Source organism: Rhipicephalus microplus, chromosome 9, assembly GCF_043290135.1.
Source record: "Rhipicephalus microplus isolate Deutch F79 chromosome 9, USDA_Rmic, whole genome shotgun sequence".
Taxonomy (NCBI): domain Eukaryota; kingdom Metazoa; phylum Arthropoda; class Arachnida; order Ixodida; family Ixodidae; genus Rhipicephalus; species Rhipicephalus microplus.
In genome coordinates, this window is record NC_134708.1 from 1,686,068 (window position 1) to 1,710,984 (window position 24,917).

The window sequence follows — 24,917 nt, forward strand, 5'->3', positions numbered from 1 at the left end:
TCCGTAGTAGTGTAGTTTGTTTCAGACGGTTTGAAAGTGTAACTGTAGTAACCGACTACGTGTCGCTTTTCTCGGCCAGATGCTTCAATACATTTTTGATACAACACTGCACCAGTCCCATAATGTGAGGCGTCAGTGTTCAATTCAAAGGGTAAAGTGAAATCTGGTATACGCAGAACGGGGTCAGAAGAAATTCTGTGCACCAAGTCACGGTAGACTCTCTCACATTCGTCACTCCATTCAAAGGGAACTTCTTTCTGCGTTAAGCGCGTGAGGCATCTAGTTTTGACAGCAAAGTCCTTTATGAAAGATCGGAAATGTCCTGCCAATCCCAAAAACACACGCAGTGAATGGACGTCATATGGTTTCTTCAACTGGGAGATCTTCTCGACGGACTCTTGTTTTGTGCTTTTGGTGTTCCCATCGAAGACTCTTCCAAGAAACACCACTTTTTGTTGAAAGAATACACTCTTCTTAAAGTTAACCTTGAGATGTGCCAAGCTCAAGGCGTTTAACACCTGAGACAGATGGTCCTGATGCTCAGCCTCTGTTTTGGAGAAGACTATAATGTCGTCTATGTACACATTACAAAAAACACCAAGGAATGGCTTTAGGACGTCGTTCATGATCTTCTGGAACCACGCTGGCGAGTTTTTCCAACCGAAAGGGAGCCGGTTGTATTCGTAGAGATCGAATGGCGTGATAAAAGCGGTGTACATTTTTGTTTCTTCGGTTAGTGGGATCTGCCAGAAACCTTTGCATAAATCGATGCGGGAAAAATGTCGGCAACCCCCGGTCTCATCTATAATTGTGTCGATCTTCGGCATAGGAAATGGTATGAGTTCTGTCTGACGATTGAGAACCCTGTAGTCGGTGCATAATCTGAAGGTTCCGTCTTCTTTCGGTGCGATCGTTATGGGAGAAGCGAAGGGTGATACCGAAGGTCGTATGATATCAGCATCTAGCATCTCCTGCAACTCTTTCTTGAGCCACATCTTTCGCTCCCTTGACATATTGTAAGGTGCTTTCCGGATGACGGTCTTGTCAGCGAGCTCGAAAGGAACCTTGTGGGACTTCATCGCCTGAGGATAGCTTCCTATGCATACAAGTTCAGGGTAGGTCGTTGCGATATCCGCCGCGCACTTGACAACTCGTAGATTATCTTGTCTACCTTGATTTGTCTCGTTCCTTGCTACTCCTTCTACTAGAACCACATCGTCCCAGTACACGTTGATCTTTAGTTTCTTTATATCTGGTCTTGATAGCAAAAAGTCGTACGTTACCCCCTCTATCACCAACACTTCGCTCTCTATTTGCTGACCCTGGAACTCGATGTTTACCAAGGCCCACTGATCATGCAACGTTACTTTTCCATCATAGCCTTGTACTCGTAGAATTCTTCCACTATGCAAGCGATTTGCATCCACCAGCTTGGCATTTATAATGGACACAGAAGCACCGCTGTCTACCAGAGCCATCATATGTTTGTTTCCTACTTTGACGGGAATGTGAAGTAGGCTAGAGCAACTTAAATAAACAGTCTCATTTGGAGTCATCGGGTGGGACTGATCACCCTCGTTTATTAGTTTTTTTCTGTCGAATACTCCTGAGCTTCAGTGTCGATATTATTCACTCGACCTCTTGGAACACGCCAGGGCAAGTTATCTGTGCGAGTTGCGAGGTGGCTCGGTTCTCGCTGGGCGCGGCTTGACCAGTCCGATTTACTCCGACTGAAACAGCTGCTTGACTCGGCGGTTATGCTTGTTTCCGAAGCTGATGGTATGTTCTGAAGACACGCGAGGAGGTCATCTAGAGTCTTTGGTGACAGTATTTGCACTTGCTTCAACACGTTAGTGTGCAATCCATGCATTATTAAGGCAACTACGGCCGTAGATGGAAGCAAAGGCTCCGCCAGCTTTAAAAGACGGCGTTTCTCAAAGAAGTACTCGACAAGGCAGCTTTGCTCAGACTTGAAATTAAGCGCCGTGTTCCATCTTTCTACTGGATTGCTTCGGAATGCAGTCAAAAACTTTTTCCTCCACTGGCTCCAAGAGTCGTCACTGTCTTCCAGAATGCATGTTTCATACCACTTTCGCGCAACACCTCTCAAGTAAACGCGCATGTTGGTGATTTTAGCCTCATCAGAGAGCCACTTGTTTTTTCCAGCGGCATATTCGTAGAAATCAAGCCAACTTTCTGGATTTGAAGACACACCGTCGAAAGCATCAGGTTCTACGAAATTAGGTGTCGGTCTCTCAGCATTCAGAGAGCTTATAAGAGATGTCATTATTTGGTTTTGTTGAAGCATCTGTTCCTGTTGCAGCTGAAAAGCTTTCAAAACGAGGCTCACCTCTTCCGTCGAAGATCGTGATCCTGAGTGTTTTCGACGCGCTGGTTCAAGAACTAGGTCGTTGAAGGTCGCCACACGCAAGTTCACTTTCACAGCACCTTTTCGTCGTAGTTCAGTAGTGTCTACGGCTGCCTTTTCCACAACCAGGTTTACGAGTTCTTCCGAGCTGAGCTCACGAGGTAGGTCTACCGCTGCTTCGTCTTGAACTTGGTACTTCGAAAAGATGATCTCCTCGGAGGTCTCGTCTATGAAGAACGTCACCCACATGATGGCTTCGATGGCCGGCTGCGCCAAAATAATGTAGTGTTCCTACTTAAAATAACGGAACAGCATTAAAGCTTCAGTATGGAACTGGCGTCCATCTTAATCTGCTTTATTTTTTTTTCACTTCATCCTCCTCTTCTTTCCTGCCCCGGCCCTCGCGCTTCTTCATCTTCTGTCCAAAGGCTCATACCGCTTCACCTTCTTCGTGACGACTTCATCGTGACTACTTTGTCCGTGCACCAAGAGTTTATGGCAGCAAAATGCTCCTCATAGTCTATCAAGGCTTTCATAACTCCCTTGCTGGGGTAGATGAGGTTGCCTCCATCTGAAACGTACTCTTTCAGTGCTGTCAGCGAAGCATGCTCGTCGTTGGCAGTTCCAAGGAGAGCACCTTTGCATTTTGCGCACTTCACAGATGTCAAAATTCCCTTCAAAATAAATCCTCCTAGGTAAAAGAGAATACTGCATTCTGTGGACGACAATCCTTCGATGAACAAAATCTCTGAATCATCGATTTCTTGAGCTTCCTTCTCGACGCAGGCTTCCTTCCCCTGGGATAGCAGGTCCACCAGGTACTCCCTGTCATCAAGCTCGTAGCTGGTCGTCCTCGGTGTATGCAAAAATTGGCTTACGCTCACCAGTCTCAGAGCGCACTTGAGATCGTAGGCATTGGGAACCGGCTTCATAAGCCGCACCACAGAAAAGAGGTTCTCTAAGCAGTCCTGCAGGAGCCTGCTCGTAAGAAAAAACTCATAGCCTTCGTCTCCTAAAAGAACGTCTTGGAGGCGAAGTACAACTGTAGTTGATATGAGTACACCTGCTTGCGACGGTTTCCAATGGGATGTGGCACCCATTTTCATAGTTCTGATGGTTTCTATTGCTGTGTGTAATGTATCTAGGGCTTCGGAGTACTTAGCCCTACTTCTCCGACTCAGGGCCAGTGTTGGATGCCGCGAAGACATCAGTGCATACCATTTTGAAATCAGCTCCATGAACCAAGCTGTTGTTTCTGCTCCCTGTTTAAGAACACCTTCCTTTATAAGGAATCTGATAGCTGGGGGAGCTTTCCGAAAAAGTTGTACAGCGACACCAACCTTCATTTTGGTGAAGTGGCCTGCGCTGGTGTGCATTTCGGATAAGTTTGGGGCTACCTTCAGTTCTCTTTTAGAATCTTCTTCGAGCACAGCCTGAACATATTCCAAGTTGACTTGTGAAGAAGGCAGGCCATGTTTGGCAACTGTGGCCTCACTCAACGTGAAAACTTCTGAGCTCAAGAGCTGGCCTCTGAGGTTCTTCAAGACGTGAGCCGGATCAGCAATGAAAAAAAGTTCCTTCCCGTCCATGCACGGATGAGGTATGGAGCACACCGTGGAAGAATCTCTGTGACTGGAAAAGGCGAATTCCCTCCACATTGCGCGGTTTGCCGAGCCCATGTCACATGTGATTGCGTGAACTCTCAGATATATTTGACTGCACAGCTGTACTAGTTCCAACACATAGTTTTTCAGCAAGCCGCCATCGATGTTTCTTCCGGTAAATTCATATGCAATCACCTGCTTCCATCGCTGGTTAAGTCCGCCCAACATAAATACCAGAGCATGAACCGCAGGCTCTTCAGGCTTCGGAGGAAGAGTTATTCCTCCGAGAAGTGCGTCTTCAGCCCGATCTAGCTCAAACCCCGGCACTATCTCCATTTCATCCAAAAAAAGAACGCAGTCCTTTTCTACATCCTCCATGGTCTCGGCTTTGCATTTCATAACGCCTATCACTTCGTGAAGAACGCCTGGGAGAAACTTCAAATTTTGAATCCTCCGTGCGAGCGTTCTTTTGGATGGGAGAGGATATCCCATTTTTCTCAAAGTTTCATATCCGGTTGTTCCACAAGCAAACTTAATTTGAAGGCCTTGCTTGACAGTGTGCGGAGACCAATGTTCCCCAAGCTGCTGCTCCTTGAGAGAGCGCGTACTTGATCGTCGTTGAGAAATTTCATATTTTGCGAATTATTTGTTGCCTCAGTCTCGAGTTTTCGCACTTTTTTCTTGAGACCACTAATGGTGTTCTTGGCTGTGTCATGATGTTGCTGAAGTTCAGAGTACTTTCTTGTAAGGTCAGCAAGCTTCTTCTTCAGTTCTGCTGATTCTGCAGTAGAATTTGATGTCTCACCAGCCGCTGCATTAACTTCTCTTGAATCTGCATCACTAGTGTTCGCTGACAGTTCAACAACGGCGTCGTCAACTTCCATGGTGTCGTGCCCATAACACGATGTTCCTTGCCGTGTAGATTCAGGAACGGCGTGGTTTTGTGGGGTCTCTAGGGTAGTTTTAACTGCAGCTGGATATTGACGCAGACCAGGAGGAGATTTGTTGGTCTCGTTGCTGGAGGGTGCAGGCACAGTTCTTTCTTTTGGTGGCTTTCGTTCCTTAGGCAGTGCTGCAAGCAGAAATGTATGTATTCATGAACATATTCAAGCAATGCCAGTTCATGTCTAGCTTGTTAATTTTACAAATGTAACACATGCAGCAGATACCGGCTTAGTTATTGACGTGAGGAAGACACTTGTCCTTCCCCCGCCCTTTCCACAAGGGATAGGGGAAGGTCTTAAAATACCATAATTAAATTGTGCTCAAAATTTCTCCCCACAATAAATGGCTCTAATTCAAATTGGAGCTTCATATGCCAGAGCTACACGTGTGCGCCGTTGTGGAGGGCTCAACTGACATTCGCTCCCTATGCAGTTTATTGATTATTTGATTGTAGGGCTTAACACGCCAACGCAACGCAGGTAATGAGGCGCACTGTAGTGGGGGCTCGTGCATCGTGGATCTCGTATACATAATGGTTTCCGTTTTCCCCCTTTGTAAATAACATAGCCACTGCACCTGACATCCTAGCAGTACACGACCGTGTGCTAAGTAGCGGAAAACTGTTGTGCAGTGGGTCATGCCTGTAAACACTGAAATCCAGACGTATATACAGTCATGACCAAAAATGCAAACAAGAAATATAAACCACAACACTCAAGTATCGCAATTTGTTTTTACATGCAAGTCAAAGTGATGCAACGTAATCACAAAAACAAAGTTGGGAAATGTAGCTTTCCAAACGCACTAATAGCGTGCCATTATTTGACCGTCTAATATTAGCAGTATTTTTCGATTTTGCGTGGTCTGGTTCACATTTTTGTGTTCGCATTTCCTAGCTTTGTCCGTGACTGCATTTCCAGAATTTATGCACTAATGTGGACGCAGCATATGAGGACCTATTTGGTGTTAGCTTCGTAGAAATCCCAGGTACATAGAGTACTTGCAACTGGTGCTGCTTTATGTAATGCAAGAAAAAAGTTCAATCTTACGTTTGAATGTGAACAAAGTTGGGACGGCATTTGGTTTCAACTTCTTCCAGCCATCCGCACGATGTTGCTCATAGTTGTTCTCTTCAAAGTGAGCCTGCAAATAAAACCAGAATTGGAAATTAACACACTGGCAGAAGAAAAACGAATGTCTGTCACTGTCAATAAACAAGATTTCATGTATGCATTCAGTATGGTTCGCAGCAGGAACTAGCAGCAACTTTGAAGCACAAAAAGAAGGAAACTAATTGAGCTCACGCGCGCTTTCACGTAAGCCACTTCAGTGAGCGCGATCATAGACCCAGCCTGCTGTTATATTAACCCTTTCAATTTTCGCACTGAAAATCTGTAAGGATTCCTGAATTCATGTGAATAAAATATTAGTCTATTGTGCCGACAAAGGACCAGGTCTGATTTTATAGCGAGCGTTACAGATTTCGTTCTATCGAAAGCTTTGTACCCAAGCCTCCAAGTTCCCAATGCAATCGAATTTATTTGTCAGGTAAAAATGACAACACTCCGTAACAGCGCTTGTTTTGTTCGTCACTGAAGTGTTCCTGATTCCCAAGTATACATACGACGATACACACAAGACGGGCAGAAGTCCGGCCTCGTAATATTACGAGTTTTTCGCAGGAACAGCATGTTTATGTTCAAACGGCTTGATTTCACAAGAGGCGTTCAAATTTCGACCGATCAGTGCCAACGCGTGCACGAATAAACATGGGCAGGCCTCGTAAGCGTTGTGAAATCCCCCTACCACGCACCCGAGCCTATGTTAATTCCCTGCGAGGCCACATGCGCGCATTTCACGTCCAATTTCCTCTTATGTGAATTACGTGAACTCTACGTGCCGTACTCTTGAAGTTCGGCAGCAGTCAGGCGCCGTCAGATTTCCGTACTCGCTCGCCGGCACGCGGCCTGAACTCACTCCCCGTTTTCTGCCCTTGCATATACTTTTCTCCCTCCTCCACTTTCTAAATTCTCATCTGTTTAACTACACCTCCTGCGTCCCCATCTCTTGCCTACTTTTCGTTCAGCTCAACTCCGCCAGCACCCGGTCGACGCGTACGCTGTCGGGGCGAGTTGGCGAGCGAGTACGGCAATTTCACGAAGTCTGTCTTCGGGCTGCGAGGCGGACGGTCACGACAGCGGCAGCCGGTCTCGCGAGCAAAATAGCTGCGAAGCGCAGTGCACGAAATTAACAGCCTCGGGTAGGGGGTGGGAAGGATTTCACAACGCTGCTGCCAATGCAACACTTTCCCGTGCAAGGGCACTGAAACTAGTCGCAATTCCTATGAATGTAGTAGCAAACTCGAGGCCCTTGAACCAGCATGAAATGTTATCGACACGGGGGCTTCCGAAGCCCCCGTACTTGACGCATTTTCTTAAAGCGTGATCTTTTAACACGAGCACGCCGCACAGTACCCTGCACGACGTTTGGCTGTCCTGCGTTTACATTGCGCACCTAAATAAAAAACAACGGCGCCCTAAATAATGCTGACCAGTCAGAATACGACGCACTAAAAAAAAAAATGTTTACTTACGCTGCATACGTGCGACGTATTAGTCGGTTGCCACTTGTCTCGTTTGATTTTAACGGTCCAAAGAAGCCTTCTTTTTGGGTCTCTTGGAAACCGGTACAACTTCCATCCGTTTCTCGAGTGATTCGAGCACTGCGGCACGCAGCAGCCGGGCATGGTGATGCGGAGATGGGTGCATAAAACTGTAAGGGAATGAACACTGCCCAACAACACCTCACACGCCAAGCACGAACTACCGGCCGGAGGCGCCAAAATGGCGGTCGCGCTGGCGCCGAAGCCGAGGCGGCGGCATCTGCCCTTGCAAAAGCTGACACCACTCTAAGCGGGGGCGCGCGCATCGAGGCACTCTAGGCGAGGCGCGGTCACGCCCTTAACACTTCTAGTACACTCTAGCGCGGTCATGTCACTCAACACTTCTTGTACACTCTAGCTGTACGTGCCTTTAGTACAGTGTACACTTCTAGCACACTCTACCATAGAGTTTCCTAATATATACCAGAGGAAAATTTGGTGCTAGTATCTATGGGAGCTGCAACGCACAGCGCTTCAGTGAGCATGAGAATGATGGGTAGTACACACATTTGTCTAATATTCGCACTTCTGGCCTGCTTTTAGCTCCGTGTGTGTTCGTGTGGCTTGGAGCTGTTTTCGTGTGGCTTGGAGCAGGGCAGGGGGGAACAGGAGAAGAGACGAGGCAGAGCGCTGAACTGCCAACAATTTATTTGGGGGGGACAGGAGAAGAGACGAGACAGAGCGCTGAACTGCCAACAATTTATTTCTTGTGAAGGTATTCGCTTTTATACACTTACCAGTCGCACTAGTCATGCGCGAAACACAATGACAATGCATAAGTACATCACAATGACAAGCAAAGGAACAAAGCAAGTATCTTGTCAGTCAACTCCCTTGCACTGATGTTTTATTTCATCAATCGTCGTATTTACGCGCTCGTTCATCTTGGAAGGCTGCCGAGACCTCATACGTGATTGTATCCCTGTTATTTTTTTTTTTTTCGAACTTGCGTTCGCTCGAAAAATAAATCCCAGAGTAGCGGCCGACGGAAAACACCCCTCACTTGCGAGCGCCCGCAGAAAAGCACACCCGCCTGCGAGCACTGGGGACATCTACCGGAGCATAGCAAATATTTCACATGGCTCACGCTTTTCACGACACTAGGAAAACCTTCTAGCCTCTATGACATGGCGCTCTCCTCGCGTCTTTCGTGTGGACACGTGTGTGACAATTCAAGCGAGTTGAATCCGTCGGAGCTTGGGACAAAAACATAGTAACGTATTTTTAACTTCGTGGCGCCCTTGTTTCCTAATTGTCAATGGTTTCACAGCGGTGTCTCGCGAAATCGGTGCCCGTTGGTATCGGCGCATCGCGATTTGACTGCGCCGATTTCGATCCAGATATGTTTGGGTGCTGTTGCAGCGAATATCGTTGATCGTGATCTGGGGGGGAGGGGGGGGGCTCTGATTGTGATAAAAAAGTGCTACGTGCCAATGTCATTATGCGCCGTTTTTTGCTTGATTGAGCTAGACATAATGGCTGCACTAAAAATACCCTCATATTGAAAAACCTTCATAACTTGAAGGGTACAGGGCTTGAACCAGGTTTGACAATTTTGAGCTGACAAGCGCGATGCGTAAATTAGGCGTTCACCATCACGTCTGCCAATATTTGCAACGCTACGTGCCGCCGAAATGGGTCAAATTTCAAGATGAACGCTGCCCCCCCCCCCCCCTCTCTTTCGGGCTCACGCCCAAAACTGAGGATAGTTATAGCGCGAGAACAGAACGACGACAAAAAGACAACAATGACTTTGCCGTCGTTCCGTTCTCGCGCTATAACTATCGCCATGTCATACCAACTAGCCCAAGCTGCCACACTTTCAAGACTGAGGGCATGACGTGCGCGTATGAATGGCCCTACGTGCTGTACACGGCAAAGCAGTGACGTTGGACCTCTATGTAGACGATTGTGCTCTGACGTCGCCAACAGTAGCAAGTCACAAGGTGTAGATTATTTATTACGACATGCGTAGTTTATGTATTAGTTTCTAGAAGAGATTAATAAATCTCTCGATAAATAATGAGACGCAATAAGGGAACGTGAACGTTTTTTTTTTAAATTTTTTCCCCGTGAATTGCAACGAAATGCGGAGCTAATGTGCCGGCGTTGCACATGCGTTCGTGTCCCCGCGGTCAGCGCAACGCTCCTGCGCATTTGCGCACTCATTGTGCTCGTCTATTCTACCACGTCTAAGCCAGCGTTTCCAAACCGTCCCGCAGAAATAAGCAGTAGACCTCAAAACAACGCTGGTCAACAACAACAAACAAAAAAGCGCTGCTCACGTGCACGGGGGTTGAGCTTGTTCGGACACGTCATGCACACGTGACCTCTGGGTCGGATGCCGGAGAGGGTAGGGAAGAGATTTGGCTTGCAAAGGCTACTCGGAGGAGCGGCAAGAGTTTCAAGCATGCCTCCCCTTATCGTAATGATATGCTCGTAGTGATATGATTGAAAAAAATATTAAATATTTTTGGCAAAATGTTCCTCATCGGACACCCAACAACTCTCACGGTCTAACTAAAATTTGGTATGGGGCCTGGGGAGTGGCCCTTTAAAGCGATCATGACAAACGACTCGGGTGGGAATTGCCAAGTTCGTCGTCAAATGAAGACCTCTGTCCAGAACAAGAGCTGTTCCAGTGGGGTGGGGTCATTGTGATAAATTCGTTTCATTATCTTTATTACCTTTTGCAGTAGACGTATTTAATGACATCGGGCAGTGAGAGAGAGACAGAAGGAAGAAAGGTAGGGAGGTTAACCACTAACTAGACTACGTCTAGTTTGGTACCCTATAGGCACTGCACACTGACCAGAGGGAGCCGCCTTGTTCACACTGCCACGTCTCGGTCTTTGACATTCGCCGTTTGGGGCTTGCAGAATATGACGCGTGCACGCGCCCCACATGTATCCCGACCACTATCCGCCGAAAGATTCAGGGCGCGAGACGCACGCATCCCGTTCCATTTTCATTGACGCCGTCTCAAGGTTGCTTTCTTTATCCGCTAGGCTATGTATTCTGGTGCTGCAGTCAAACTAGAAAACTCGACTGGATGGTGCCTACACGTGGGGAGAAGAGAATACGAGAGTAAATGAGAGGAGATGCACATTGCACACCACACACACAGTGGAGGGTTTCACACGCCCTAATATGTCAGTGGGCAGGCTCAACTTTCTTACCATTTTCGAAAACCCGAAGCTTTAAGCAGTCGTTTTTTTTACGAAAAACAGGCTTCGTTGGGCATGTAGCTGTTCTGCACAGGACCTTATGAATGAGGTTCACATTGTTAACAAGCGCTCCTTGGCTGGAGTTACATTCCCAAGTTTTAGGAAGATAAAATAGTCCATCAATGGCTGGCCCATTCCTCTTGCTTCGAAAAATAGCTGCGAAGGTTGCGCTGCAGACGAGAAGTCTTGATTGATTGACAGCATTCAAGGACTGTCGACTAGTGCAACTCTTTCAATGCTACACCGGTGCACGTTTGTTAATTCCAGGGCTTCTTTTAAGAGAGAGAGAAAGAGAAGAAAAAAGCCAGGAGGTTAACCAAATGTTGGCATCCAATTTAATACCCAGCACTGGGGGTGTGCAAACAGGGGCAAGAAAGAGGGTGTAGAAAAAGAGAAAAAAAAGGAGAAAAAAAAACACACACAGGAAGGGAATGCTTACTACAACAATTCAAAAAGGCTGTCGTTTGCAAAAAGCGCAGTAGCATTTGCAGGACCTTCTTCTGTGGCGTTGCATTCTGGCGATATTGTAAAATTCTGTCCTCTTACAGAAGTTGCTTATCTAATTTTCTGAACAGTTGCTTCTCTCAAAGCCACTGTTCATGTGCATGGAGTCATGGAGTCTGTTTTTGAGTAATCACCATTAATTTTAGTCATGGTTCTTGCTGTAAAGGTCCGTAATCATATGGTGGTTTTGGTACGTTAAACCCCACATATCATGTATTGTGGTACAGGTCAGATAGCAAAACAGCTTTTACATTCTGTGGTGCATGTACAGCTGTCGCTTATGAGTTAGTAATGTATTTTAATGTTTTTCTTTCAGCTGGGAAGAAGCATATCAAGATGAGCTGAGTAACTTCACAAATCATGGCGATGTTGGTGAAGTGTGGTAAGGGTAGTCAATGGTTACCGTCTCATGTTACATCCTTTATAGTGTTTTCACTCATCAACCACTACCTCGCCTCCATTAATTGCCCGAGCCCCTCACCAGGCCCCTATCACATGCTGTAAAGCATCGTGTAAGTGGCATTTTACTCAATCAGTTTGTTGTTGGAGAAGTTGGAACAAATCTGTCCATCTTGGGCCTTTTGTCACTTGTACTTGGCTTCCATGGCGGGCAAACTCAGTGAGGCAGCTGGACGAACCATGTTCGTTGTTAGGTGTGGCGACGACAGGGAAAGTTTTTTTTGAGACACGTGATGTTTTACCGGGAGCTCTAAGGGCTTTGCTCTTTAAAAAAAGCTTGCACTTTCCTGTTCAGAAGTTCTTGCATTTCCACACCATGGTATTTTTTGCTTTGTGGACACCATTGCCATCTGCACTTTGCACTTGTGCTATATACTGCCATTACTTATCAGGAGCCTTTTAAAGCTCATTCCTCATGACAACTTCAACAGGCTGCTCAGCCATTGCTGACAGACTCATCAAATGACGAACGTTCATACTGGTCAGCATAAGCCTCCTTTTTCCACATTGAAATGCCTCCTGATTGGCACTGTTAATATCAGTCCATTGGTGTTGCACTGTGAAACACTGCACATTTTGTTCTATGCATTCAATTGTTTCACACGCGTTGCAACTGTGGTTAGTCCACTGACTCCCTGAAAAGAGCAGTTCTTGACTAAAGCAGCCATTTTGGACTGGCTGCAAACAATTTCACATATGTAACTGTCAGTCGCGTAGCCAAGGGTAGGTTGGAGGGTAGGTTCAACCCTTCCTTCGCGACCTATCAATCTTTTTTTTTCTTTCCTTCACGTTGACATGATTTGGAAACTAAGCGGTGCTACTATCACATATCATTTCTGAGTGCTTTTACAGTGAATAATGTCTGCACACAGAAAAACATGTCAAGGTGTTTGTCAAGGCTTTGGGCACTCTGTGAGATGTTGAGCAGGGATCTCGGCTGCGAGCGTTTTAAGTTGGCTCGGGGACGGGATTTAAGGGGTACTGACACAAAAACTGTGGCCTCGCGTTTTCTTGCTGCGATGTGTTGCTGGGGGCCTGTTAGCCCTGACACGGCACATCGTTCGCTGGGGCACGTGACAGATAATTAATTACAGGTCCCTCATTATCGACCAGTTTCGGTTTGGGAGAGCTCCAAAAACCATGAGCAACTATCGCCACCTAGCGCGTGCAGCTCTTGACCACGTCAGCACACAGAACTGTGACACACTTCCGCACGGTTAACATCAAGAATTACTTTCGAATTGGAAACCGGACTACAGTGTCGCCAAACACAAATTTTCAAAGTGTGCGCCGCAACAACCAGTCGCTGAAAACTTTGGACTGCGGGAACAAACGCGGCAAAGGAAAAATGGTGCCTATGCTGTCATCATAACTTGTTTAGTTGACAGCAGGGTGGTGACGGGAGGGAAGTAGAGAGTCCCTAAAGAGTCTCCTTCTCTTGGCAGGTGTCAATGGCACGATGCAGTCGATGGCTCACGCAAACTTCACAATTAATTTAAAATACCTTCCAAGCTTTATTCGCTGTTGATATTTTGCAGATAATATATGAACACTCACAGAAATCGGCCCCACAGGCTATCTCGGCCCAAACATTTTGTGTCAGTACCTCTTTAATGCTGTAGGGGTAGTAATACTTGTACCGGCCGGAATAGTTCTCACCGAAGTCGATTACTACGATAATTTTCACTAGGCCAAGGTTCGTTTTGATGGTAAAAACCAATTGCTGTTCCAAATTTGGTAGGCCACGTTCAAGCATATGTCAGTGCGACTCTTCATATGTGTGCTAAGATATACTCAAGCCAGAGAATAGCATTTCTATTGAACCTTCGCACATTCTGCTAACATCTAAACACACACACACGCATATATACATTTCGCGCTTGATGCACCTAAGTGTTCGTATTGATGGCGATGCTATACGATGCCATTGCCGGTTACGTTTCGCGCTTGATGCACCTAAGGATTAGTGTTGATGCTGACGCTGGTCGACGCCAACGATGGTTACGTTTCGAGCTTCATGCATGTAATGTGTTGACTGCGACGCTGGACGTCACAGACAGTTAGGTGTCAAGCTTGATGCATGTAACGGGAGGTGTTGGTAACGTGTTGACCCCGACACTCGACGACGCCACCGACGGTTACATTTCGCGCTTGATGCATCTAATACTTCATGTTGACTCCGACGCTGGACACCACCGATATTTCACACCTGATGTACCGAAGGCTTTTGCCTTAATAAGGTATTAGCCTGAAAAAGAGCCTTTGAAAATACACTGCAAGTCGCTATTCATATTGCACATCATGAGTTGCTGGAAGGAGGGGGGGGGAATTGTACAGCTGGCCCCAAAATGACAGTGCATAAAAACTGATGCTAAATTTGGCAGAATCTTGCAACAGCAGTCCCAATTGTTTGCTGATTCTGGCTGAGTTTTTCGAGGGGACTTTTTGAGATATTTCCACCTTAAAAAAAGTGGTCATGTAGGCTCCATAGCGCCTTCGGCACGCCTCTGGTGTCTCTCCTTTACTCATTACAACATTTACATGACTAGAAGGGCACACCCAGAGATTTCTGCAACTGGCGGCATAAGGTACAGGAAATGCACAGAATGAATAAACATGGTTGGACATGTTATTATGTAAAGTTAAGAACAATATACGTAGAATATACATAGTAACTATGATTTTCTACCAGAAATGCAATAAACTCTCTGCGAGCAATGTTCCACGCAGTAAATGCACATGACATAGTAGAATACCGTTGATTATCTTTTTCAATTGACACAAAGATTCTTCTGCACATTGCATGTCACATTATATGCCCCATATGTTACCTAAAATTTGGTAGAATTGTCACGTGAGGTGAGAATTAAACTGTTCTATTGCAGGGGCGTTGCTGTTTCCATGATTTCCTTTGAAACGTTTCATACGTGCGTGACACTCCCCCCCCCCCCCCCCCCCCCCCCCCCCGCCCTCTGGTTAAAAAAAAAAAAGCACAGCTCTGAGAGCCGTACTCCCGTGCAAGTGCCCAGGAAAGAAAAGCCTCTTTTTGTCCTGGAAACGTGTAACTATCTACAATAGAGTGGTTAGGTGCGGATTTTCACTGAGCCATGCTGGTGGCAAGGATATCTGGAAATAATGTTTCGGTTTCTGAATCGACTCTTTCTCTCCCTCTATAAGAAAAAGAGTATGAGACTATTGGTTTCTGCAGTAACTTCTCGAGAAAGTTTGTCAGTGACCCTTTATACCAGCAGTGTTAGTCACGGGGGAACAGCCCCCACCTTGTGTACGTGCGTAGTAATTAGAGATTTCTCTGTAGTCACCAGCTTTGGTTTGGCTGTATGATAGAGTTTCATACAATAATACTCGGAGAGGGATGTGGCGCTGCGATCGTGTACCCTCATGGGAATTAGGTGAAGTACAGGCTTCAGATTGGATCGCGTTAGCTAGTAAACTGTCTACGGATCTTTTTCTGCAGTTTCAGTTTCGTTATTCGTGTAGAGTGGGTAGTAAGGTGGGTACAAAAGACTGAAGCTGCGCCTCTGTTGTTCAAAGAAGCTGAAAACTGCTAGGCCTCTCAATTTATTGCAACGCAGGAGCTGTATAAGTTGTGTTTGACAGTTGAAGTGAAGCGTCGGTCATTCACTGCTACGCATAAATGTAGCGTCCCATACCAGTGCAGGAGATCACATCGAGTTCACGTTTGGTGTTAGTGCGTCTTGTCAAAACTCATTGAAATCAACAGCGAAATGACGGCGACGCGAAGTAGACGCACCGCCACGCTTTTTGGCTCGACCTCACAACAAAACGAGAGGTGCGTTGGGGGCAGACCACTTGAACAGACGTACCTGGCATCGCAGCAGACGAAACATTAAGTGTTTCTCACTTAATACTGTGCTGTTATTTTCATAAATAGATATTGCGTACTTTCGAGGCCAAAGCAAGAGTGTTTGTTTTGAAATGTTGTAAAGAATAATTAATTACATCTTCATGCCAAATTTAGAACGCAATGACATAACAATGCATACCCTGATGGTTAAATTTGTGCAGGTTTCGCTTCTACCGCCTAGTCACAAGAACCGTTTGCAATAAATTTTGTGTACAAAAAAATGAAGTAAGTTTCAATTTGATATAACTTCATATTACTTTGTTTCACACTCGGAAAAGAAGCGTCGTGAATCTCAAGAATGTGATCCATCCGAAGCCTGTACTTCCCATCATTCCCATGCGGGTACAAGCGCCGCTGAAGGAGTCCGCGTAGGCACTAGCGCCAGATTCCGCTATAGGTATTATTGTATGAAACTCTATGGGCTGTACATACAGTGCGGGTGTCGTGCATAGTCCACTTGATACTTGCGTCGCTAACTTCAGAAGGTACCCGTAAAGCTCCTTTCCACTACTTCCTGGCTATTATTACTCAAAGCTCCTTCTCGGTGCCTTGCAGTGAGCCAAAAATGCTGATTTTATGTGCATGAACAGCGGAAGCATAGAGTTTCATACAATAATACCTAGAGAGGAATCTGGCACTGCGATCGTGTACCCCCATGGGAATTATGGGAAGTACAGGCTTCCAATTGGATAGAGTTAGCTAGTGAACTGTCTAGAGACCTTTTGCTACAGTTTCAGCTTCGTTCTTCACGCAGCATGGTTAGTGAGGTGCGGTAAAACAGGCTTAAGCAGTGTCTTTGTTGCACGAAGAGGCTGACAACCACTAGATCTCTTGATTTGCTGCGACGTTGGAGCTTTGTGAGTCGCATTTGACAGTTTAAACGAAGCGTCGTCCACTCACCGCTGCGCCTAGATGTAGCATCTCATGCCAGTGCCAGTGAAGGTGATTGCCTCGCGTTCATGTTTTTCACGAGGGCGTCTTGCCTAAACTCGTTTTAAATCGGCTGCAAAGTGATGACGAAGCTAAATAGACGCACTGTCACGCTCCGCTGACTCGACTTCACAACAAAACCAGAGGTGCGTTGGGGGCTTACCACTGGGACAGATGCACCCAGCGTCGCAGAAGACGAAATGATAAGTGTTTCTCACTTAATACTGTACTGTTATTTGCATAAATAGATAATGCATATTTTTGAGAGAAAAGGAAGCACGTTTCTTTTCAAGTATTGTAAAAAATAATTCGTTAAATCTTAAGGCCAAATCTGGAATGCAATGGCAGAGCGATGCATACCCTGATGATTAAATTTGTCCATGTTTGACTTCTTAGCCATGGTCATAAAAATTTTTGCAATAAAGTTTGGGTACAAAAGAATGAAGCAAGTTTCAACTTAATATAACTTCGTATCATTTGGTTTTACACTCGGAACGAAATCTTAGGAACGTTATCCATCCGAAGCAGATCCGAAGCCTGTACTTCCCATCATTCCCATGCGGGTACAAGCGCCGCTGAAGGAGCCCGCGTAGACACTAGCGTCAGATTCCTCTCTAGATATAATTGTAGGAAATTCTATTAGCGGAAGGTATTTGCTTTTGTGCCAGCTAAAACATTACAAGCCTCATGCATCCATAAACAGATGTATGGATTGCCACTTTCTTGTTCTTTGAAACCTTCAAGAATATGTGTGGGGTGACATTGGTCATGTTGTGGTGCAAGCGTGGCGAGCAGGCAAAGATGAGGTCAAGAAACGCGCCATCCATACCTGGAGGGCGCGCTCACACATGTATGTAGGAATGAACTGCTCAGCTTTAGAGAAACGTATTAGAGTCAATAATTACAGCTATAAAATGAGTTCTCCTCACGCTTTAGCTAATTCGTAAAACAGATGTGAATTGTGCCTTTTTGGGAGTATTGAATAACAAAATGTGTAAGGGTTCTTTCTACGAGAAAAACCAACCTATCCGTACAGGCCAAAAGTCGATACCCGAAAACTTGTTCAAAAATTGCTTAGCACAAGTGCATCCCACATAAAACATAAATCAGTGCTCTATTTGCAACCACTGCCCAAGCAATTAAATTGTCGTATTCACAAGCAAACACATGAAGGAAGCAATACTTCGTAGATAACTGTTTGTCATTCAGTGTAATAATGAACATACATATATGCACAAATACTGTAACTTCTTTACTAGATGGGTTTATTTCAACACTTATATCTCTCAATTGACCGTGCACTATCCCCAAGTATACCCTACTCATATAACTATAACGCAAACAGCAGCACTTTCCTAGCGTGCTTCGGAAATGACATTTTAGGAAATGAAATCAGGGTAGTGTGAAAATACTAAGAGCCTCCTTGAACAACTAATCTAATGATATCATACTCATTTAGATTTATAATCGAAAAGGTAGGTATTAGAGATTCGGCTTTGGCAGTAATCAATTCCGTATGAAAAGTTAATATTCGCGCACTCTTATAAAATAAACAACACAGTACACATGGTTGGGAAACTTAGAGGCCTCATCAAGAGCGAAAAGTGTCCAGTCTGGGAATTGCATTTGTCATTTGGGGTGGTGTGGGGGGCTGATAGGAGGGAGGCTCACGCATTTTGTGGCTGCCCCCAGTGAGCAATCATTAAAAAGGTTCATCGGAGGGACATGCTTGAGCACGTCTTTGTTTTCTGAGAACGTTTTATTTTCTAGGTGTCTATGGTGGCTACATAGCGCGCTTTGGGAAATGAGCTACATCGTGCGCTTTGGTCAGTGAAGGCCGGGGCCTAGAAAATAAGATATAACATGATCTACATGAGCAAACAGATTATTTGCTAAATTTTCGTTTTACTAGACGTAAATGGTGCACGTCTGGTCTATTTTGTACACTCCAAGCTTTATTCCTGCTACCTCTCTGCTAGATCAGTCGCCACCCACTACAAGAAACAAAGGGCAGTCACATAAACGATTTTCGAAAACACAGTGGTCATTTGCAACGCATGTGTTACCAATATGCGAGTGTAATTATTACGCTAGCAAGTACATCTTTTATCGAGAAGACAACGTGCTAAAAATCATGTTTCCTATCTTCGTCGGGACGCCTGACCTTTGCTTTACTGCGCGCGGCTGGGAACGCTAGAGCTCACGCAACCATCCGCTTTTTTTGCTCCAGCCGGGAAAATATGGCTCGCTAACTCGTGGCTTACAAGATAGTTACTGCGCGTATGCGAGCAAAAGTGTTCCACAAACTTGCTTGCAAACTATCCCCAGGCTTGTCGATGGGCCTTTTTCAAGTCTGAACAGCGCCTCCATGGAGATCATTTGATTCGAAGGGGTGGGGGGGGGGTCCATGGCCTGTGAAGTTATCCGCCATGCACTGGTAAAAAAATCTCGTAGGCTTGGTATTTTTACGGGATGATTTGCAAACGATGCCTCTCAGTTCGCCCCTGTCGCCACCCTGTGCAGTGTTTAGAGAAGCTGTTTGGCCTTCTGACCCCGCAAGAAACATTGTGTGTGTCAAGAAGTCATCACTTCTTCGCATGCAGAGACTAGTTTCTTGAAAAAGGTTCATCGTTTACTATCGTTCAACCGGTGTCATGTGAAATAGTCGAACACGAACTGCCAAGCACTTGTCACATCTCGGTGAAGGAAAAGCAGACTACCAGGTAATGTCCTATGAGTCTCAAAGCAAGGTCAAGTTCTATGTCTATGTACTTCAAAAACAATTCTACGGTTCCTTGGCATCAAGACGAGCAGCCACGCTGGTCCTGGAATTCTCGGCACAATAGCCTAACCTACTCGTCAGAAATGTGACACCCTTTCTTTCCTTCTTTCTTTTTGTCGCTCCCTCTCTTTATTTCTTTTCCTTTCTTTAGCAGCCCCTCGGGGGTAAAACTGTGCATTGAAGATGTAGCAACTAAATTAAACCACTGGGCTAAACATTAAAGTCTGGAAGAACAACTCATACGTGTTTCGAGGGCAGTCATGTTTAGAGGCATCACTTTTGACAAATCTCAGAACTGGCGCGGGACAACTTATGTTTTTTTTTTTTTTACATTTGGCACCACAAACAAAAATATTGGCGAGATTTGTTATTTTTGGAAAATCTATTGTTTCAAGTGCGGCTTTTTAAACTTAGTGAGCACTAGTGATTACAAAACATGACATGGTCCTGCTGATGTGCAATACTGGTTGTGAATTAGCCTATAAAAGAAAAAGAAAATTAAATTTGTATGAACCTGGCCAGCATAAAAACCAGGGTAAATTCACTGCTGTCCTACAATTTTTCTAATTACTTTAACACAATTTTCTTCTTATAGAAACCGAAAGACAGGCTTGCTGTTTGAATATTGAAAATTTCAGAGTTTCAGCTTGGAAAGTTTTCTCACTTCATCGGTAATGCCTGAACATGTGGAGCCGTAAATTGCCGCTTTCAAGTAGTAACAATTCATGAACTATTCATTTCTTCATTAGCATTATTGATAAACAATGTAAGTTTGTGAGCTATTCACTCATAAACTTACATTGTTTTGCCCATTTTCATTGGAGCCTGCAGCACTTATTAATTGCTTTACCGGCTCTATCTCTTCATAGAAACCTTGCGTAATGCTTCAATAAGAGCTTCAATAGAGCTTCAAACGAGAGCTTCAATAATGCTTCAATCAGCCAATTTAATTTGGTTAGGTTGAGCAGTTCTGCCGCATGGCCAGTACAACGATGGCTTGTACAGCAAAAACAATGGTTTTTGGTACCACTGTTTTCATTGCAATGCAATACGGCTCCATACTAGGCGACAATACTAGATGTCATTAGAAAGTGGAGAACATAAGCTTTCTAATGCAATACTATTCACATCGATACGGTGAGTGCAGTAAGTGTAGTGCGTCGGCAAATAAGGACTGAAATGTGGAAAGGGTGCCGCCGGAGTGGGACCGCCACCTTAACCATCGTATGCAGAGCGGTGAAAAATGCATTGTCGAACTCACCGAGCTCTTGAATGCAGCAATGAAAACACGCAGATTCATTGTGTTCGTGCAGTGGATGTATGAAGTGATCACCGAAGGCCTTTTCAGGGGCGAAGCTCCTTATGGCATCACCTGTTCGTCCCATTATCGTTTGTAACCACCAGTGGCACATACCCATTTGTAACCACCAGTGGGGGATAGACTTTTAGGGGCGAAGCTCCTTAAGTCGTGGGTCGTGCATCCTCGATGTATGTAGTAGGTAGCCACATCTCGTTTAGTTCTTGGAATGTTGAAGCTCCTCAAGCCGTGGGTCATACGTCCTCGATGTATGTAATAGGTAGCCACCTCTCGTTTAGTTCTTGGAATGTCTGCTAGATAGCGGTACTTGTATATAATTAATATATGAATTGATTGATGATGATTGATGTGTGGGGTTTAACGTCCCAAAACCACCATATGATTATGAGAGACGCCGTAGTGGAGGGCTCCGGAAATTTAGACCACCTGGGGTTCTTTAACGTGCACCCAAATCTGAGCACACGGGCCTACAACATTTCCGCCTCCATCGGAAATGCAGCCGCCGCAGCCGGGATTTGAGCCCGCGACCTGCTAGTCAGCAGCCGAGTACCTTAGCCACTAGACCACCGCGGCGGGGCTAATATATGAAGAGATGCGAGATGGTGGTATTTAGAGTGTTCACTAGGTGAACATACAGACAGACAGACGCACGGACGGACATATTCACCCAAAGTTGTATGGACGGACGGGTGCATGAACGGACGAATGGACGCTTCGCCCCACTCATCATCATTCAGTCCGTGGATATTCTGTAATATTTATAAAATCTGCCAAGTCCTGAAGCGCAGTGTCTCTGGCTGACATCGACATTAACACCACTCTTTTTCGTGCAATACAGCAAGGAATGCACCTGCACTAGTGGTTTCGCAGTGTATAGTCCTGTGGCATAAGAGTGCTCTTCAATGTGTAGAAGCCACGTTGTCCAGGGTCTGGGATCTTCAAAATCAAACGCTGGTAGTGGATTCAGCTGTTCATGACCTGTCGGATATGGTGGAGTGGCTGCGTTGGAGCCAGTAGGCGGGCCCCCCGTATGTGAAGTCCTCTCAGCATTGTTGTTTGGAAACAAGAACGATGCAGTTGAGTGCTGCTGACTTTGAAGTGCAACACTGCCTAGTCAGTATCTTACTTCTGACACCATGTGATGAGAGACCGGACGACTGCAGCCAGTTTCACTGCAGCTCCAGTTTATTCCATTCACCATGACCCACAGCTTCAGTGCCATCTCCCAACGTACACTTCAGCAACGATCCCCGGTTCCAGCCTTTGTCAACTGCTTCATAGTTTATTTACCAGGGGCTCCATCTTTGCAGGAATTCTGGTCGTGCTCACGCCCATGCGCTGGCAGTTTTTCGTTTTTTTTTGTGCAGAAATTCGTTCTTCAGACCCTTTGTTTGAGGTGCATCGGATCCGTGAAAGTACAGGGAACCGTGAAGGTCGAATTTCAGTGGTGAGTGACTGTTTTTCGTTTTTTTTTTTTGCAAGCTGAAAACTTCTAGGCGCCGACCATCGCGCCCGGTCAGACGCACGGCCACATAGCAGCTGCTGCGTCGTGGTCGCATCTCAAGCGTCGGCACATGGACGCTCTTTGGGAAACGCCGAGGTCTCCTCAGGAGCTACCACTGGATCAAACAGATGAGGAGTCTGCTACAGAAACCACTAAAATGGACGTTCAGATCTTGTCACCACAGGATTCGTCCGGAGAAGTCGATAGTGTGTTTGCAGGGGAATGCCAGGATGGCGCCGCTTGGATGGAAAATGGCTGGCACATGGTTTCGACACGACGGTAGAAGAAGAGCCAGACGAAAAAGCAGACAAACACGTCAGTAGCTGCGGAGTGCAGCGCCTTGTCAAGCATCCCACTGAAGTGGGGAAGTCAGGTGAAGTGCAGACGTCGTACGAGAAGTCGCCGGCCGCTCCCGCCCCTGCCCAAGGAATACATAAAAATTGACCTTAGACCTCACAAAGGCCTCGCCGTAAAAGACCTACATGGCTATGAACTTTCTACCGCTGTGATAGACGCTTGGCACCGACACTTCGACGGTGGTAGCTTCATGCTGCGCGTTCAACCGGGCTCGAATATTATCATCCTGCCGACGCCCCACGAGCATATAGCCAAAGAGCTGCAAGAGGTCACGCACCTGAACATTATGGAGCGAGCGCACTCATTAAATTTGTTTACAGTTCATACAGCTGGAAAACGTCTCCTACGAGTCTTCTCCGCAGGGCCGGTTTGGAAAGCCTTGCGGTAAGACGTTATCATATCGGCTAAAATTTTTTTATTTGATGTATAACGATAGACTTCAAATTGACAAGGAAGCATACATCCAGCCGAGCATTTGCCGCCAAACACGGTCCAATCGCCCAATGAAAGTCGCTGAATTTTCGTGTAAAACAAACCTCTTCAAAAATTCCTTTTTTCCCCGTACGTGCCATGAGTGGAATCTGTTACCTGCTAATGTTGTGCAATGTTCTGATGTCTCATCCTTTCTTCGTGCCCTGTTGAATTCGGCATGATTTAGTCTTCAATAGTAGTTGTTATCCTACCGATTGCACTTGTACAGTATATTCCGGTTCCGGTTTTTTTTCCGGTTCAAAGTGTACCCTTAGAAGTGTATTGTTATGCTTGTATGTTATCCTGTTTTCTTCTTTTGTATCGCCCACACCTGCTCAAAGCCTGGCACCCAGGCTAGCAGTAACCTGTAAATAAATAAATGTGGCAGATTCGGAGGACGTCCTGCCAGATATAGTCCATGATATTCCACCGGGTACTTCCCAAGCAGAACTCTTGGCAAATCTCTGTGTGAGAACACAGGGGGTCAAGATTGAGCCGGCATGCATGCTCGGATCTATGAAGATTGCCATCATTACCTTAACTAGCAGCATGCTGCCTAGGTGCATCTATTTCATGGGAGCGGAAGCCATGTGGTATGGCTGCAAGCCTACAAAGAAGGCGTGCAAAGTATGCCACTCTGCTGGGCACTAAACTGATGTGTGTCCAACGCCCGACGCCAATGTATACTCCACGTGTGGAATGCGTGAACCCGAACAAAGACACGAGTGTACCCCTAAGTGCGTGATCTGGGGTGAGGACAACATCACAGGTGACAAAATGTGCAAGAAGAAACTTCAACACGTTCTATAGGAGGTCCTAATTGGATCAGCCAGAACGGAGGCACCATCCACACTGGTTCAGCTCTGACCAGGACTCATCAGTGAAATCATACTCACATTCAAGATCCAAGTTACGGGCTTCCTCAAGGGGTCGAGCCCAGTCTTCATCCGGAAAACGACTCAACAAACAGCCGCATCAGTGGCAGCACCAGGAGCAACAGCAACTGCAACAGTAGCTGCTGTCGTAAAAGAAAGCACTGGTACAAATCTTGGCGCCGTCAAAGAGGAGACGGAGGCAGCCACCTGCCAGCTAGCAAACACTGTGAGCTGGACGAGGATTGTATCCCCATCTGCTCTCTTACATGAGAAGTCTGAATATCGAAGAATGGTTGCTGAGGATAAGCAACTTGCTTTAGAAAACGAGAAATTTGGACGCCTGATTAAAGAGGAACGCCGGGAGTTCCACAAAATCATATCGTTATAAACCAAACTTGAAGCCAGGCTTAACGCCTTATAGGCGAATAAGGCCGCTCATGCTATCTCCAGGGCAACCATAGCCCACTCTTTGGAGGGAGGAATGGCTAAAGTAGGCATACCTAAGAAGTTTAGCAAGGAGGCTTACATTAGCCAGTTACAGATGGGAAAATAGTTGCAAATTTTGATGCGAGAACCGCAATCATAACAGCAATAAGCAGTTTCTGAACTCGGATAGCATATGGTGCAGCAAATGCATCAAACGTTTTCGGAGTACAAGAAAGAGTTTGCAGCAGAAATGGAACACCGAGAACAATACGTTAACGACACAGTTGTAGGTATTCAGCGTGCCATTAACAAGCGTGTTATTATTACCTCCGCGAGCAGTCTACTACCGGAGGGCCGTCGAACCACGGAGAAAGCGGACACCTCCAATAAAGGCAGTAGTCGCCATGGAGCGAGCTAATTTTATTCGAAACTCCGACCACCTAAAAATCTGGCAGTGGAATTCTCACACGTTCCACAAATGAGCGGCGACACTGCAGAATTACATTAATTCGGCACTAATCCACCTGATGTAATATTCCTGCAAGTTGGGAATCGTCCCTTCAAATGGCAGGGATATTACACATTACATGATCTAAAAT

At 45.8% G+C, this 24,917-nt stretch overlaps 1 protein-coding gene across 6 annotated transcripts in view; it reads left to right on the forward strand.

Moving 5' to 3' along the window:
* Positions 1–8,642: 8,642 nt before the first annotated feature.
* LOC119185105 (EEF1A lysine methyltransferase 2) overlaps positions 8,643–24,917 on the forward strand; it is a 96,715-nt gene continuing 80,440 nt past the window's right edge. For 4 of the 6 annotated variants that reach the window (XM_075872954.1, XM_075872955.1, XM_075872956.1 and 1 more), the window contains exons 1-2: positions 8,644–8,792; positions 11,627–11,692. In XM_075872954.1, the coding sequence (XP_075729069.1) occupies positions 8,707–8,792; positions 11,627–11,692 (152 nt within the window). In that variant the 5' untranslated portion in view covers positions 8,644–8,706. Of the gene's footprint in view, positions 8,793–11,626; positions 11,693–24,917 lie in introns of all 6 variants that reach the window. The other 2 variants (XM_075872958.1, XM_075872959.1) reach the window with 1 other exon arrangement.